The 17,952-nt window shown below is 46.1% G+C and overlaps 1 protein-coding gene across 3 annotated transcripts in view; it reads left to right on the forward strand.

The window, feature by feature from the left end:
* Window positions 1-17,952, forward strand: part of TMEM104 (transmembrane protein 104) — a 43,891-nt gene that overhangs the window by 15,221 nt on the left and 10,718 nt on the right. For all 3 annotated transcript variants that reach the window (XM_064728388.1, XM_064728390.1, XM_064728389.1), the window contains exon 9: window positions 13,395-13,488. In XM_064728388.1, coding sequence (XP_064584458.1) covers window positions 13,395-13,488 — 94 coding nt within the window. The remainder of the gene's footprint in view (window positions 1-13,394; window positions 13,489-17,952) is intronic.

Raw genomic sequence — 17,952 nt, forward strand, 5'->3', positions numbered from 1 at the left:
ACCGCTAGGCCCCTATTAACCTTTGTCTGAACAAATGGCTGTCTCGCTTCTTGTTTATAAATTGCTTTGGAAAATAAAAACTTGCAAAACAAATAAGTGAAGGCAAGTGCAGGAAATATGTAAATGGACTTCTGCTCCCATCCCATCACCTGCTGCTAATACTTGCCTCCTTTTTGGGACAATAAAAGACCTGGGAGGTTTGAAGGGTGAGCCTTGCTGTGCTGTTCCACTCCTGTGAGGGTAAGACCCTGCAGGACAAATTTTCTCCCAAGAAAGGCGTGTGTTGGGCAGCCCAGCGACCTTGTTTGAGGCAGGCAGTGATCACAGTTAAAGCAGATCGATGGCTTTCTATCTTTGCTTCAGACCCATTACCACCCTGCCACGTCCTCAACAGCTGGAGTGACTCCCAAGTCCCTTGGCTGTCTCTGGCAGTGCTGAGGAGAGGGTCACGTTCTCTCAGTGCTGAATTCACACTTCAGTGCAGCTGCTTTATCATGCTCTCTGTAGGTTCCACTGGGCTGTGCTGGGGAGGTCGTGGGGACGGTGCAGCAGATTTAAGTTTCAGATCTTTCATTGTAACACTTCCTTCTTTCTGTCGAGGTCGTGTGGGAATGTGATATGATAATCCCTGTTTCTAGAAAGCAGGTACTGAGATAAATAAGAGATTAAATCCTAGGGATCAGCAGCTATTGTGTCTGATCCAAACTGTGTTCATGACCTGGCAAACAATGCTTCTGTTCTGCACCAGGGCAGCCGTTGAGGCTGAAACCTCTACCCTGTTCTCAGCCCTCCTCTTCTGGCAATCTGGGACATGGTGTCTTCCCATGATGGAAAGGAAATGGCTTAAATTCTCAAGGGGAGCCATGTGCCTTTCAGAAGAGGCACTGGCACAGGTACTCCTGGTAGCCTGGCTCGGTAGAGCGTCAAAGCCACCAGGTGCATCTGTTCTGTCTGAGTCTCCGTTGGTTTTTTTAGCTGCTTGGGAAAGGGACGTGGCATCCGCTTGTGCCGGTTCGCAGATGCTGCAGTATCGCAGGCAGCCCAGCGGGTGCAGGCCAGGCGAGGATGGGAGCGCAGATGGTTTAATGGAGATTATCCCAGTTGGAAACGTGCTTGTGCAGTGAATACAATGAGCGGGCTCACAGGCGCTCACTGTCCCTCTTCAGGAGGGGACAATGTCACCCCGGCCCGGTGCTCTGATCGCTGACCAGAGCGGGGCCGGGCTGCAGCTGCAGGAGGCTGTGCAGGGGAGGGGGTGCTCTGAGGACACACGTGCTGCTGTAGCATTGCTGGGGACCGGCAGAACTTAATCAGCAAATGCAGAGGCTGAACTGATAAGGGTTGGTGTGGATCCCGTCGGCCTCGGCGCGGTGCTGGGCTTTGTGTGCCTGCTCTACGTGCTCTGCTTCCCTCCACGGCATTTCTCCTTCCTGCCTCTGCCTGTGCCCTGCTCTGGGTAAAGGTGTCTCAGATTTTTATTGTCAAAATAGATCTTTCCAAATGCATTTACCTGCACTGGGGCAGTTTTATCAGCTTGTTTGGTACATGATGCTCTTGTGGCCTCTCAGTTCATTGTTGGCCTCTGTTGGTTTCTCCTTTTTTTGGTTTTTTTTTTTTTTTTTTAATATTTTGCCTCCCAGCAGTGATATGAGAGGAGCCCTCATGGCAGTACTTGAACATCCATGCTTGATCTAAGCTGTCTGTTTCCAACTGGGAGCTGGAGCAACAGAGCTGGAGCAGTGCTGCAAGCAGAGTGCTTCTTCCAAGGGCACCTGGGTTTTCTCCACCGTTCCCTTTGCAGCAAGTGCTTTTCCTCTGCCCTGCCTTCCTCAGCTGTGCCCTGCAGCAACACTCAGTAATAAATGGGTCACAGCTGCTGTCTCCTGGATATTTATTCTTACAGGTCTTAATGTCTAGAGACCTTGAGAACCTGTGGTGGGGAGGAAAGCTGCCTCAGAGTTAGGAGCTGGACCAGGGAGGGCTGATTTCACAGCACATCCATCTAAAAGGTTTGGAGCGCTTGTCCTGGGCTCCCAGAGTGAGCCAGTAAAAAGGAAGGAAAGCTGGTGGTAGTCTATCCTGATGGTGTGAAGTCATTATCTTGTTTAAAGAAATTGCTTAAACTGTAGCATTGTTGTGTTCTAGGTTACTTCAGCTTGCAGTAAGGATGCAGCAGGACTGGGGCACTATTAGCTTGTCACCCTGCATATCCTATAAGAAGTTATTCATGGTAAGACCTTCTTGCCAAAAATATTGCATTATATTCCTTACCACAAATGCTTTGATGTGGTTTACTATGATACTGATATAGAAATATAAATAAATATACAAAAAAGGCAGCTGCTACTTCTGTGCATAAAGGCAGTTCTGAAAGCCTTCAAAATAAGAAAAAAAAGCTTTTCAATAGTCCAGAATATTGTGCCATTTCTGTGTGTACAGGGCACCTGAGTTTTGAAGCATTGCTGTGACACGAGAGGAATTAGTACTGCATGAAGTATCAATATCAGTAGGCCAAATTGTTATGGGTGCCCCTGAAATAGCTTTGCTTGGCTAAAAGCCGTGTCTCAGAGGCTGACTGGAGTCTTCTCATGCCCCTCCTCTACTCAGCCTCCAAAAAGTAAGGTCACTTAAGTTGTTGCTTTGGTCTGAAGTGGTTGAAGAGGGATAGGAGCCAAGTTCTGCTAAAATAAATGGTGTCTGGATGTGGGATGTGAAGGCAAGTCTCAACTCTTTTTATTGTGCAACTAATAGGTTGAAATTGGCACACAGCCTTGTTAATATGGCATAAATCCTGCCTCCTTCATCCTGGTCCGTTCTTCTGTGGACTCCTCAATAAATCCTTTCAATTGCTTGCTCATCATATGCCTGTGACAGATAAACTGGCTTTACTGGAGGTTGCCACACTCCTTGTGTTTCCTAATGCAAAGGGATCTTCAGATAATAACTGGAGTTGTGAAACAGAGGTTCATCCTGAGCCATCAGGAGGAGGCAGATGAGTGTGGTGTTGTGGAAATGAAATATAAACTTGTTGTGCCAGTGACCTAAGAGCTGGAGTTCAGCTTCTGATGGGTGATTTTTCTTGCTTCCTTGTAATTGATGGCATTTTGAGTAAAAGAAATACCAGCCAGAAGGCAAACACTGGGTGAGAGAATCAGCCTTTGGGACCAGACTGAAGCAACTGCAAGACCACACTTTGAAGCAACTAACATTAATGGATTAGCTTGTCTCTTTTCACTGGGAAATCAATAGTGCAGGGAACTGGAATGTGTTTTCTGTACAGAGCTGTCTGTTCACTTCACAATGAGAAGTGTGTTTTCCTAAGTGGAGCTTGGGTTGTGCTTGTCACTTGGATGCTGAGCTTTTCCAAAGGACCAATTGTGTCCCTCTGGTACCTCCAGCAGGCTCCAAGGGCTGTCTGGAAGGGAAGGGTGCTGTGGTGCTGCAGGTGCTACCAGCCCTTCAGAGAAGCAAGGTGCAAGAGATGCAGAGATGCAAAGGGCAAGAGCCATTAGTGAGCTCAGACACTCTTGGCGTCCCCAAGGAAGAATGTCCTGCACACTGTAGTGCTTGGTTTGACTTAGGTGGTGTTGAATGGTGGTCATGAACCTTGGAAACAAACCAACCAAACAAACTGGGTGAAGCAGTGACTTTACATAGATCTCTGTTTGCTTTTCTGCAAATTCTGCAGTTGGAAGCTCACCAGAAGTGATGTTGGGTTCCAACCACAGCCCTGCTGCACAGCACAGCCACCCTGCCAAGGCTGAGAGGCCATGCTGCTGCTTTCCCTGAATAAAGCTGTCCTTTGGAGTCAGCTCACTTGGGCAGCAAGGCACCAAAGCTGACACTGTTCTCTCCTGATACTGGAGACCAATCTCTCCCGAATAGGGCAGGTGTCAGAACTAATCTATGTGATCACCCACTCCCTGCACCGAGTGGGAAAGGTTTAAAAAGGGCCTTTTAAAATTCCTTTCTTGGGCTAGGCTGTTCCAGCAGAGCCACAAATCTTAGATTTTCAGAACATTGGTAGAAAATAAGTAATAAATAGATTTCCCCTGTGCAGTGTTACTTTCTGCAGTGATTGTGACAGCATCCTAGGAACCAGAGCTGAAGAAGATGTGTTAAGTCAGCTAAACAATCCCCTGGGAAATGCAATATAAGCCTTTTTCTCAACAGCATATTTTCCAGTATTCTGTTTGGTGCTTTAGCACCAGCTTTGTTTTTAAACAGAGGTCTGACCTTGCTGCCTGCCTGATTCACATCATTGTTTTCATCTAGTAAGACAGCAGTCTTGATCTCTCATCCCCTGAAATTACAATTAATTCTTTAATATACAGGTAGAAATTATCAGGACTGCAGAACTGTGCAGTTCTGCTGCTATGAACATTATCAGAAGCTGTGGAGGAAAGCTCTGGACAGACCCATATATCTTTTTACGCCTAAATAAGTCTGCAACTTAACTCCATCCTAAATTGCACTGTATATCTGAGTGAGATCACTGACGCTGTTGTCCAAAAATGTGGATTTTTGGACTACATCAGCAAATCCCACACGTAGCTCATGCTTCTGTAAGCAGGACTATAAATACAAATAATGCAGCTGGGATTTATCTTGTAAGTTGAAGTTGGTATAATGCTCTGGGGCAGAGCTGGTCTCCCAAGCCTGTTGCACCTGTTTGGTGTGCACTGTGCAGGGAAGAGGGCTGGAAGGGAACAGACACCCCAGCAGCCCTGGCAGCAAGGCTTTATCTCTTCCTTTGTCCTAAGTAGTTTTAAAGTGAGAGACTTTCCTTCCCTCCAGGCAACTCCTGCATCACCCAGTGGGCAGGATGATGCTGCCCCTGAAGCTACATCCTCCAGGCAGCTGGAGAATCCTGAGAAACTCAACTGAGAAGTTTGTAGGGGAGAAAAGTAAAGAGAACAAATAACGGCTTAGTGGTGAAAGCACTGCTGGTGTTGTGGCAGACAAGGGCTTAGTGGCCGTCAGGAACATTCATCCTTGCTGAACCCAAGTACCTCCTAACCCTGGCAGCTTGGAGCTTGACATGTTTGCAGGGCCCTCTGTGCATCCGTGTCATGCTGGTCCACATCTCCCTTGCTTTGTGCTGTCTAACCCAGGGGCTTTTGTAGTCAATATAAATATTGTTGTGGTTGCCAATGCCCTGCCGGGAGAGGCTACAAATATGCAGGAATCTGGGGCTGTGTTTGTGTATAAAGATGATGCCCTCACACTTTCTTGGAGGAAACTCATTAATCTCTCATACCATGCTAATGAACTAGGGAGGCAGAGAACAACTCCTCAAGGTCACCCAGTGTCAGGAAGGAGGAAAGCTCCACTTTCATATGCTGTGGGAGATCAGAGCAGGCTGGTGGTGGGGGGTACAGCCAAATTTGGCTCTGCACCTCCTCTGCTGTCCTTCCAAGTATCACAGCCCAAGCATTCAGCTCTCCTGCATCTATCCACTTTGCTGCTTCCCTCCTGCTTGTTCAGATGCAATTAGGAGATGCAGAATAAGGGGGAGCCAGGGGTCAAGGAGGCGGTAAAGTGATTACAAGATGCTGCAAACGGCTGTGCCATAAATACTCCAATGATGAAAAATTAGATGCCAGTCACCTCGGGGTTATTGCTGGCCTCTATCTCTCTCTTGTTGTGAAAAATGATAATGGAAGTGTATTTACCCCAGAGAGTGTAGGCTTGCCGCTGGCTGTGATCCTGCACACCCCAGGTATGCCAGGAACAGAATCCTTGCACCTAATGACTTTCTGAGAACACTTTGTGCCTGAATTCCTTCAAATTAAGTGGAGAAAGAACTGGTATTTCAGGGTGTTCTTTCCAAAGTGGAAAGCTCCTGGTGCTCAGAGATTGACCAGCTTCAGAAACAGGCTGGGGCCCTGAGTAAGGATAGGGAGAGGAAAGGAGAGCAGCACCCTCAAGTGCTGCCTTGCTGTCCATGTGCTGCTTCTGCCTTGGCCTCCCAAGGTCAAGGTGCTGCATGTGGAGGCTGCCCAGTTCACACCTGGTTTTTGGTGTGTTGGATCACCAGCAAGATCAGAGCTTAAGGAGCTGGGATGACTGCACTTTTTGCTGGGTGGGCAGTTAGAATCAAATGCTGGTGCTGAGCTAGAGCCTTTGAAAACTTCTAGATAGTATTCAGATCCACTGAAGTTGGTGTCTTTGGGGATACAAGCACTTCTTTTCATCCCTTGCAGGAGGTCTTCCATTTTGGAAGAGGCATTAGGATCCCTGTGGCACAGGAACTGTAGAAGGCAGCATCCAGCTTAAAGGGTGCTGTGGGTGAAAGGTCTCTTTGCTCCGCTGGCAAAAACCAGCCTGGTGGCAACCGAGGTCTTAATTCCTGGAGGCTGCCTCCTCCCTGCCTGAGGGAGCTGGGGAAGAAGGTGGGTGAGGGCTCCTGAGTGCCAGGAATGTGCCTGATGTGAGTTATGATTGTAGAGCTCTGCCAGGTGTCCCGAGAGCAGCGCGTTAATTACCGGAGCTGCTGTGGCAGCTGCCTGCTGTACCCAAAGCATAACTGCCCTTGTTTCTTCAGCTATAAATATTCCTTGTGGATTGGCTGGTGCCTGTGGCCTCCCTCCATTGTGACTTCCTGACTCTGCAGGGGATCTGGAGGTTAAAATCCCTCTTGCCTCTCAACTTCTTTGAGCAATCCTTGTTCTGTGGCTGGTTTATCTCTTTTCAACCAACTTCGAGCTTCAAAACAGCTTGTCTGCTGATAACTTACTGCCTATCAGCACAGCCCCTGCTGCAGCCCTGCCTCCAGCCTTGAGAGGCTGTGGATTTTCAGCTTTTTTTTTTTAGCTCTCTAAAAAGCTCCTTCCTGAACAATCAGACTCTTTCCATGTATTTATATTTGTACTGTCCGCTGCAAGGGGTAAAGCTTTACCAGGGAAAGCTTGGATTGCCGCCCTTGCTGATGGGCCATCTGGCTCTGTAGCTTGAGATATGAGCTCATGTAGGACAGAAACATGGCCTTGTCACCCTAGTGAAGGGGATGAGAGGTGGCAGAGGGGGACACCACACTCAAGATCCTTTTCCCTTAAGGTGTTTTAGCTGAAAAGCCCTGGGGCCCTGACAGGAGTAGCTGGAGCCCACCTTGGGTAACACTGCAGTAGCCACAACTTGAAGTGGGTATAGAAGAGCTTGCAGAGGCTGCAGGTGTGTGCTTGGGGGAGCTGCAGGTAGGTCTGAAATGCCATGAAGCTGTTTTCTTTATCTAGGAGTTCCAAACAAGAGTGGGGAATGCACCATGTATTTAACATTTCTCTCCAAAGTCAGCCCTAAAAATTCCCTGAGGATGTGAACAGAACACCAGTTCTTAAGGAATTACTAAAGGTGATAGGTCTGGTTCAGTCTTCCAACCAGTAATAAAAAACCTCTGATCTGTGCCCATGCCAATAAATGCAGGTTTGCTTTTTGGACTTCTTTTTCCCTACATGTGATGCACTCTAGTGGAAAGCACCTGAGGTGGGAACAGAGTATCCCAGTTCCCTGACATCTTGTTTGCTCTCTGTACTTGCGCAGTCTGGTTTTGTTGGATTGTTTCATCTGTCCCTTCTAGTGCTCATCTGAGTTGTGAAATAGCTCTGAGCTCAGGGATGTCTTGCAGAAGCAGAGCAAGTGTCAGAGTTGCCACTTCTGACAGCATGTAAGAAATGTCTGCTTTTTCCTGCCGTGCTCAAGGAGACTTTCCTTGCATCTGAGCACTGAATCAAGCAAAGCTTCCTTTGGGAAGTGCTCATCCAGTCAAACCTGTGTCTTATTGGTGTCAGGCTTTGCTGTGGGAATATTGTGTACCCACAGTCCAGTATCAAGCACACAACAAAAGTGTCAAAGTCTACCAAGGAGAGTGATCCATTTTATTAAACCAGTGGCTCTTTTATGAGCTCTTATCTCACCTCTCTTTAGAGTAGGGTTATTTGCTGTGCTGTCTTGTGGGGCAGCATTGCTCAACAGCTGTGAAATCTAAACATCACTATCTGCAGAGATGGAGCTTGATACCATCCTAAAGTGAAGTTTGTCTGAGATGTTGTCACTTGTGTCAAAGGGAAGCAAGAACTCCAAGGGATTATACGGTTTGGGGTGGGTTGTAGGTTTGAATGAGGGTGTAAAAAGCAGGGAGGAGGAAAGGAGAAGGTAGGGTGGCTGGGGGCCCAAAGGGAGATGGATATCTAAGGAATGAGCGCTGCAACACCTCCTCCATCTTCACATTAAAACTGAGGGATCATTGCTCTGTTATTTGAAACTTAGTAACTTCTCATTGGTATGATAGCCCTGTGCTGCACAAATGATTTTATTCAAAAACTCTTGCACTTTTTGCACTGCTTCTGGCACATTTGTTGCGTTTAAAAATCACGGTCGCACTTTGCTCAGGTACATACCCTGCTTCCATGCAATCTTTCTGAAAGTTTCAAGGTTCTGAATCAATAAGAAGCAATAGCTACTGTTTTTAATTTGCTACTTGGCAAGCACCAAAACCAGATGCAATTCTTACAGATGAGTTTGTGTAGCATGAAAACAAGCAAGTTCTGATGACAGTTATGAATGGGGCTGGTTTTTCAGATGGTCCTCTTGCAAATGTATGCAGGCACTAGCCATAATGCTGTAACCACTGTATCTAATACATGAATCAGCCACATTTTGGATGCTAATTGTGCTTCCTGAGCTATATTGGCTGCTGCTGTAAAAGCCACATGCTGAGCAGCAGATGAAAGCTATTGAACTGTACTGGTTCAGAGTGATAGATGGACCCTTCAGGTCAATAAAGATCCCGTTTGGTCAGACAGCCCTCTGACTGGCTTAAAGCATGTTTGTATGGTCTGAAAGGCTCCTGGCATTAGCTGGCCATCACTTAGTGGTTAAGAGCTGTCTTGGTGGTCCTCTTGGCTGCAACTAAGCTGATAAAAACCAACCAGATGTCCTATTAACGCGTGATCTTACTCTTGCTTTTAGAAGATAATCCAATAAACAAGGTTATGTAACCAAGTTTTAACATAAGAGCTTTAATAAAATATACTTTTAGAAATATATAAATATATATAAAAATACATTCCAGGCAACGGTAAGCCCTAGTTAGTTCCCCTGTGGCAAGAAGACTGGAGTTGACCAGCCTGCTTTTTCATTTTGAGATACCGAGAGCTGACAGGCTGGGAAAGTGGTATCAGCTGAGTTCCAGCTCAGGGAAGATCCCAAACCTTGGTGCCTGTGTTGCTGTGGCTTGGCTTGGTGGGAGGAATGGATTTGAAGACCCTCCCAGGGGTTGAGCAAGCTGGTGTGCTGCTTGTGGCTCCTACTAGCCTGCAGGGAAGAGTGTAATTCAGGGTGACAAGCTGCTGTTCTTTCTTCTACCCTCACTGGTTTCTCATTTTTTGGACTGGAAATGTCAGTAAAGGCAACAAAACTGCAGTCTTTTTTAGTCCTTAGTGTGCTGGATTTTCATGCTGTTTTTTAGCAGGACAAAGGAAGAAAAAATGAAGAATTTTGCATTTACTTGCTGTGTGTGGATTCCACATACCCTCCACTATGAGCCTGGTGATTTACCTGGCCTTTCCCATTTAATAGAGGAGTTTGGAGGGAAATGAGGGAATCATTCTTAATAGCCAGCCCTGTGCCAAAGCACTGTAATGGTTTCTCTCTGCCATCCTGTGAATTTAGACAGCATTTAATAGATTCAGTTCTCCTCCTTAGCTGAAGGAAGCATTCCTTTACCTTGTTTCAGTTTAGTGATGAATCACCCCCCTATGCCTGCTTGTTTCTAATAAACCATTTCACTAGCAGAAAAATCTTAATCAAAGTAGACTATGCCCATTCTGCCTTGGATGGGTTTATTTGCTGAATCTTAGGAAGAGGATGATAAACTCCTAGAAAATACCTCAGCTGACTCAAGAGGAACTGGAAAATTTGGGAAGGTTTTTTCATGTGCCAGGGCTCTGTATATTTGACTTCTGACAGGGCTGACTGGTACAGTTTTCTATGTAGGTTTTAGGTTGTTTGAATTACATGTGTAATGAAGTACTTTGTGAATTATTTCCCTCTGGGAGAGACTGGAGCTTGGAAAACATCAGATAGAAAGTTTGGGTATATGTCTGAGGTGCTTATTTGGGCTTACTTTTTCCTTAGGGAGAAGTTATGAAACTAATTAACTTAATGGGTTGGAAGAGGATTGAGGTGTCTGGCACAGCGAGGTAGAGGAAGTAGACACTCTCCTGCTAAGCACTGTGGTCTCTTCTCATCCTTTTGGGGATGTGTTTTTAAACAGAGTTCCTGGCCTTGGGACTCCTGATGGTTGATGGTGAGATTAGCTCCAATCCAGGGACTGGGTCCTTGTCCTCATGTCCTGGCTGTTGGTGACAAACTGGCCCCTTTTTCCTGCCCTGTGCTCAATCCTGTTGAGCTGCACACAGTTTCACTTCACAATGATGTTGTCTGCATGCTTAATGTTCAGTTCTGCTCAGGCTTTCTTCTTCCAAGCAGTCCAGTGTGTTTTGTAGCTTCCCTTCCTTAAGGGTGGTTGGCACAAATTCCTGCAGAGCAAGGCAAACTCATCTCATTGCAGGTCTTAGCATTGTTTGTATTGATCCATGGATATTCATCTTTGACCACTAATGGGTGTCAAATGGAGAAGGGAATAAATTTCTATTGCATTAGAATTAATCTCTGGCTTGGCTCTTTTGGACCAGGATCTGGTTGAGAACAGAAGACACTGATCATCCTAAAGGATGGGGGACATTCAACCATTGAAGCACAGCTTGTATCTCTTCCCCATGAGTTAAGCAGTAATGGCCAGAGAGGAGGAGAGTTTAAAACCTTGCTGAATGGATTTGGTTGTTTAAGGTGCTCTGCAAAAAGTGAAGAACACTCAAGTTCTTCCAGTACCTCAGGGTGCTTTTCAGCAGCTGAGCCCCAAATTCACCTTGACGTGTCTCCTTTCCTTGGTGGGTGAGACAAATCTGGGTTTCAGACCCAGCTGCTTTGGTGCTTGGTGATTTTGTGTCAATCCTTGCTGTGGTTGGAGGGGTTGTTTTGCTGATTGGTTCTGGAGCATTCTCATTTGCAGCAGACACCTGTTCCTTAATTATCACATCCTCAGCCCATCTCTCTGTGTTCAGAGCTTTCTGATGCAGGAGATATGAACTGATTTGAGGGGAGGCTGTGTTGAGCAGTGTTGGGATAGAAAGTTGAAAGAGATTTGTCACAAACTCAAGAATACTTGTCAATAAGACAGTTGGTGTCAACTTTTGTTTGCTTTGGGCCCTTGCCCTTACATCACTTTTTAGTCAAAGGTTTCTTTAGTCTGTTGGGGTTTGTGCATTGCTCTAGGGTAGAGTGGCAGTCCATAGTGGGCAGGTGTCGTGGTTTAACATAACTTGGTTTTTTATTTAAAGAGAAAAGAGTGGAGTTAAGGTCTCAGTTAGAATAGAGGAACAAGAGGGAGAAGAGTAAAAAAAGGTTTGTAACTGACTGGTTTGCTTCTATGTTAGAACCTCAAGTCCCATAACTGTTAAACCTGATTTGGCTCTTAGTCGTGCCAGTTATGCCTGTGGCATTGTATTCTGTGTGATTTCAGCGTTTCATCCAGCAGCTATCAATTGCTTCACAAATCTGAATTCTGTGCATGCTTCCTGTCCTTTTTTTTTTTTAATCTGAGCAGTAAAAGCAAGACTTGATGTAGGCAATGGTCTCAGATCAGAATATATCCCCACCAAGCAACATGTCAAACCAAGAGTTCTCTCCCCTGCTCCCCTTCTGGGTTTACTTTCATCACCTGAGAATACTTCTGATGCGAGGCATTTCCAATTTGCCTTGCAGATATTCTGAAACTGTCTCAAAAAAGGTTTCTTGGGGTTGTGCTAATCTTAAAATAGCTTGGATTCTGTTCTGTCCTGACTCTGTTGGGGTCGACAGAGACCTTGAGGCTTGGCAGACCTGCCCCTCTGAGTCCCAGTTCTTCGCTTCTGATGACACCTTTTCTTGAACTGCTTTAAGAAGTCATGGAAAAGAGCAATGTGTAAATATTAATGTTGAATATTTGTCTTTAAAAATCTCTTTGGGATGCTCTACAAACCTACGCTGTGTGTGCTGTGGCTTTCTAAGCACTGCCTGCTTACAGCATTTGGACCTGTTAGTGTATTGCTAGCTGGTGCCATCCCACAGAGGACAGGCAGGGCTCTCTTCTCTTAACACCCAATTTGTCTCCCTCTTACAAGTGGCTTCTCTCAATCTCAATGTTCAGATTGCAGCCAGGGTCTGTTTCTTCTTGCAGTGAAGCCTTTTCTCTTCTCTCTGGGGTAGGTAAGGCATGAGTGCTGCTTTGAGCAGAGGTGACAGTGCTGCACAGGACATGTCACCTCAGGACGTGGGCTGATAGCATGGTTGCCTTGTGTGCTCTAGGAGGTGCTAGAAGAAACTCTGTGGGAAGCTGTATAGTCCAGATTCCTAGCATGGATCTTTGCTGGATGTATTTTGCAGCCCAGCTGGAAGAGATGAAATAGACTGGTGCTGCAGTGTACCCCAATTTAATTTTCCCCACCCCTGGAAGTCTTCAAGGCCAGGTTGGACTGGGCTTTGAGCAACCTGGTCTAGAGGAAGGTCTCTCCCCATGGCAGGAAAATAGAACAAGATCATCTTCAAGGTCCCTTCCACACAAACCATTCTGTGATTCTATGAAACACTGGTCTCTTAATGTACATCCAAGAGGGGAGTGAGGAAGTTCTTCATTGAAGAACCTTTACGTTCCACACTGAATTAAATTCTCTGAGGATCTCTTTGATTACTTTTCCCCTCATTTTGCATAGGGTCTTAGCTTCCAAGAACTGAACTGTTACACTGTAGTTCCCACTATCTGTTTTTATTATTATAAAACCCCTGTATGTTTTGCACAGGTGACTTAAAGCAGGGGTGGGAAAAGTTCCAGGCAGACTTGGCTCCATTGCTGTTGAGCCTGGGATACCCCGAAGCCACCCCATCAATGCTAATAGAAGTAGACTGGTGAGGGCTATTGCTATTCATACCTAAACTGAGCATGTACTTGGGCAAAGAGGCCAGAGTTTAATATTTAATGTTCTGTAAGGCTGTACTGAGTGCTTTTACTGAAATGTGTCAGTAAAGGAGGGCTGTAGCAGTGATAGCAAGCGGCTGAGAGCCAAGAGGATCCTGAGCTCTACTTCTGCCCAAGGCATGTTCTCTGATACCCAGCAGCTTACTTGACCCCCTGTGTCTCAGCCAATTTAGCTGTAAAATTAAGCAACAAAGAAAGCTTCATGACAAACGGACATGGCTGGAGGTGAACTTTCAATGCAAGCTTTGCTCTTCTGATAAATTCATCTTGCTGGCAGAATTTCTGGTTTTTAATTTAATGTGTGATTTTGTTGTCCTTCCAGGCAGCGTTCACGCTCCTCCTGGGTCCTTTCACCTTCTTCAATGTGCAGAAGACCAAGTACCTTCAAATCATGACGTCCCTCATGAGATGGATAGGTGAGTCTTGGCAGAGGCTCGGCCACCTCTTTCCCATTGATGGAACCAAGTCATGCCACTGATGCTTCTCTTTGGCAAGATCTTCTTGTTTGGAAGCAAGTGCTTGTCAAAACAACCTCTTTGAGGACAGTTGTGCAGGCCTAATAAATCTTTGAGGGGAAAGGTTTTAGTCTAGGATGAAATTTCCGATTAAAACAAAACAAATTGTTCTCCATCAGACATGGCTGGTGAATGAGGTTTTAGTCTGGTTTGTGTGAGGGGCAGAAGATGTTTGGCAGTCTCCTGCCTAGGTGCTGGCTGTGATACCCACCAGTTGGAAGTTTCTTATTCTCACACATATGCACAACAGACTTTGGACAACTTTGCTTTGATCCAAGAAAAAAAGGCATTTCTTTCAGACTTTCCACCCTTAGTTTTATCATCTGCTTGCATTTATTTTCCTCGGTCTTCCTTTATGGCAAGATGTGCTGTATTGGAAACCCCCAAACCGATGTGTGCTGTCCTTGGGAAGTCGAAGTCCTGCTCCCATAAGTTCTTTTCAAAATCTTGCCAAGAACTTCTGGGAAGACAGATCATTCCCTTAAGGGAAGTAAGACATCACTCTTGTTTTGGTTTTTTTTTCCCCAATGCCGTTGTTATTCAAAGATGCAGCTGCCTCGTGTCTGGCTTGTGTGTGTACATGCTGTTAAAGGCTGAGAGGTGTGTGTGGGTTGTGGAGGTTTATGTTCAGGTTTGTCTATTTTTGTGTCACCTAGACAGAGTGACTGATACTCAGGGCTAATAAAGAGCATTTCTGCAGGTTAATGATCAGCATTTCTGCAGGTTAACAGTCTCCTGGTGTGTAAATCCAGACCATTCAGGCACAGAATTAGCTCTGTTTATACCTATCACTGGAATAAGAAGAAAAGCTGCATCTCTAACTATTTCCCATTACACACATACTCTTGGCCAGACTGCAGCTGGGTATTGTCCCTTCTCTGAGAGTTCATCCTATTTGGAGGTTGCTGCAGAGGAATGGAGATCCTCTGTTCTAGAGAAATCCTGAGATGGGGTTAAGCAGTTGACACCCAGGAAAATTAAGTTGGATTTTAAGCTCTCAAGTCTAAGATGTTGAACAGTTTGAGTTAATGAATCCTGACTTTGGATGGTGTGAAAATCCTGAATGCCTGTTTTTCTCCTTTGTTGTCTGAGCACATGAAAGGTTTGAAAGCCCCCCTATTCTTCAGAGAAAGAAGTTATCTCATTAAGGGGTACTAAAGGAAATGAAGAAGTTTTGCATGGGGATTTTTTGTTGTTTTTTTTTTTCTTTATAAGAGTGATCTCTGCTCAGCTGACTGGCCTGATTCCAATCACCCTGCCTCCTCTTTTCTGGTAAAGACATCAGTCAGACCTCATCCTGTCTCTGACAGGCTGATGCCTGCCTCATCTGCAATTGGTTTCCCTTTAGCCAGCTCCTTCCAGGACGAGGATTGCTAAACCTTGGTGTGATAGCAGAACTGTTCCTCTCTTTCATGGCTTGATGGAGAGGGATAAAGGCAGTGTTTGGAGAAGTGTAGGGGAAATTCATGTTTTAGCCTGATTGATTCCTGCGTCAGCACGCTGGGGAACAGCTGCCCCAGATAATGATAGTTAATGACCCTGACAGCACCTCAGTGGCTACTTAGAAGAACAGATTCCGTATGTGTACAGTGAGGGATAGATTTATTGGGAAAGACAATTTGTCAAAAAGCCATGTGATGCAGGGAGCAGAGAAAAAGCTCTTGCTGCAAATCCCGGGGTAAGGATCAGTCCCACACTGCTGAGATTTGTCAAACTGCCTTCTCCCATGTCCTCACATCACTGCTGCCCCCTCCTCCAAAAGCAGGGCTGTGAATTAAACACAGCTTGGTGTTTAGAGAGCTTAGATCCTAAAGAATGGTTTTGGGTAGTGTTTTGTGGTCTTCTGGACTTTTTCTGCCTGCATGCCAATGGTCAGATGTGAACTCTTTGTCCAGGTATAAACTGTGCCTTTCCTTCGCCTTCCTTGGGCTGGTTTTAGCCATGTGGTGCTGAGGGTGGTTCTGCAGAGCAACACTGCAGCTTCCCACATACCTGTTTATTGTGTGGGGGAAAGAAAACCTTCCCATGTGGACAGTGGCTTATTCAGCTTACCTGTGCTCATTGGCTTGCTGCGGATGGGAATCTGACCCATGCTTTGCATCATGATTTGAAAAAAATCAAGCCTGCCTAAGCTGGGAGGTCAGTACAGACTTTGCAATGTGCCTCTCACAGGACCCACTACATACCCTTCTCCCCAGCCCGGTGGAAAGTCCCTGGATTTCTGAGCAGAAGAGGCTGATGTAAAGCAGCACTGCCCCAGGTGTACTGGTGATTCAGATGATAGCAGCTGAGAGGATGGTTCTTGGCAGCAGAGAGAGCTAGCTGTGTGTGAAGGTCATTTCTGCTGGTGTTTGTAACAGTGTCAGCCTTGCCTTTGAAAGTTGCTTCCCCTCTTCCTCCTGATCTAAGTGATAATCAAATGTCACCAGCCTCTTCCAGAGCCTTATGCTCATCACAAGCAGCACATCAGCTATCAAAGCCTACAGCAGTCTTATTCCACACCTCACAGATAAAAAAAAAATCATTCTCTTTCTGAAAAATAGGCTTAAACACTGGGATCTGAGCTGGAAATTAAAAATGGACCAGTTCAAAGAATGTGGAGATGTTCCAGGGATCAGCCCTTTATCTGGCATCCTCCCAGGATAAGGGACTAAGGCAGGACAGGCACCTCTGAAGCCTCTGTAAGGAGAAAGTTGAAGGAGGAGCTTGCAGGGCCAAGTGTTGTGCTGCTGGAGAGCCCAGACAGATGGGCTCTCCCTGTCTGGGCCTGTTGATCAGGGACAGCTCATCTGGAAGGAAGGCTGGCATGGCCAGGCACTTCCCTGCCAGCAGGGACAGGAGCACAGAGGGTGGGTCTGTGTCTGCAGGTGCAGTGGGGCTGTGGCAGAGAGGGCTTCCAGAGGAATCGAGCTGTTGCCAGTCTTGTGAAGAGTAGCAGTTACACACTTGGCTGCAGAACTGATTGTCACTTGGCATTGCTGAGTGCCAATGGTTAAATTCAGTGCAGCAGTTGGTGCTTGAACTGCTGGCCTTACCCTGGCTTAGAGATCTCTGTTCTCCAGGAGCTGGCAGATGAGAAAGGCTTTGCCTACCCAACTTCTCATCCCTTTCCCAGTGCAGAAGCTCCTCAGAATGCTTTGCCAGCCTTTTGCAGGTACCTAAGCTGCCTTGGGAGATGGAGCAGAGGCACCCTGAGGGGTGCAACAGGGAGCCTACCTGCTGTGCTTCCCTGGAGAGAGGGCCAGTCATGAAATATCATCTGGTTTAAATCCTGACAATGGTTCCTACAGTGAAGCCTTGTTTTGATTTGTGGTTAGAACCTTGTTGGCTCACCCAGCTGTGAGGCCATGTGAGTACAAATTGTTCCTGTGGGGTGAGGAGGGTCTTTCCCCAAAGTGTAATTCCTGCCTTTCTTTCAGCTCTCTTCCACCTCAGCCTCAGAAAAGTGTAGAGCTGTTATTAGGTCAATTCCTTTACCAGTTTTGGAGCCTGTTTCCAGGTCTCTTACAAAGTTATTGGAGCAGAGCTTCCTGCAGAAGGCTATACCAACTGAGCCATCAATAAATTTAGAGCTGTTGGTATTTCCAATTCTGCTGTTTGGATTTCAGACACTTTTTTTTCCCTGGAGGGTTTAAATCTGTGGTGGCAATGGATTGCTCTCTAAAGAGACTTGCTTATCTAGCTGGTTTTTTTTCCTCTCATTTCTTCAATCCTGATCAAGTGGGTGCTGTTAGGGGTAAGCTGCTGAAGGGCACGCTGTGCTGCCAACAAAGAGACTGATCCAGGTAAGCCCCATACACCTCTCTCAGCAGAGGGGATGCAGCTCACTGGGGCACAGCCCTACCTCTTTATTATTGGATAATATTGGATAATAACTGTCTAGCAGCATCATGGGATAGGACATGGATTAGGAAAGATAACAAAAGGACAGAGCTTGGTGGAGCTGAGCAGCAAACACTGGGCTATTGTGTATTAAGCAGCTAACCCGATTAATTGCAGCCTGTTGCAGCCTGAGATGTCCAGCTCTATAGGTGAGGACTGCTGGCTCTAAAGACATTGCTAGTGTGATTATTGCTGCTGTTATTAAATTGTCTCTGCCAAATGTTCCCAGACAGCTCCCACGTGGGGCCTGTGCTCTGTGTGCTGCTCATGATGCTGTAATGTAGTTATTAGAAAGTATTGTATTTTAATGAAGAGATAGTTCATAGAGTAATAAACTTCTGGGTTTGGTTGAACAGGCTCAGTTCTCTCCCTGTTGGATCACACCACATCTATTCCAGCCCTTGAGACAGAGCCTTCACAACTCTGCCCAAACAATGATCTCACAATTGCATGCACAGGAGTAAAATCTCTACCCCAGCTCTT

Source organism: Zonotrichia leucophrys, chromosome 18 (genome assembly GCF_028769735.1).
Source record: "Zonotrichia leucophrys gambelii isolate GWCS_2022_RI chromosome 18, RI_Zleu_2.0, whole genome shotgun sequence".
Taxonomy (NCBI): domain Eukaryota; kingdom Metazoa; phylum Chordata; class Aves; order Passeriformes; family Passerellidae; genus Zonotrichia; species Zonotrichia leucophrys.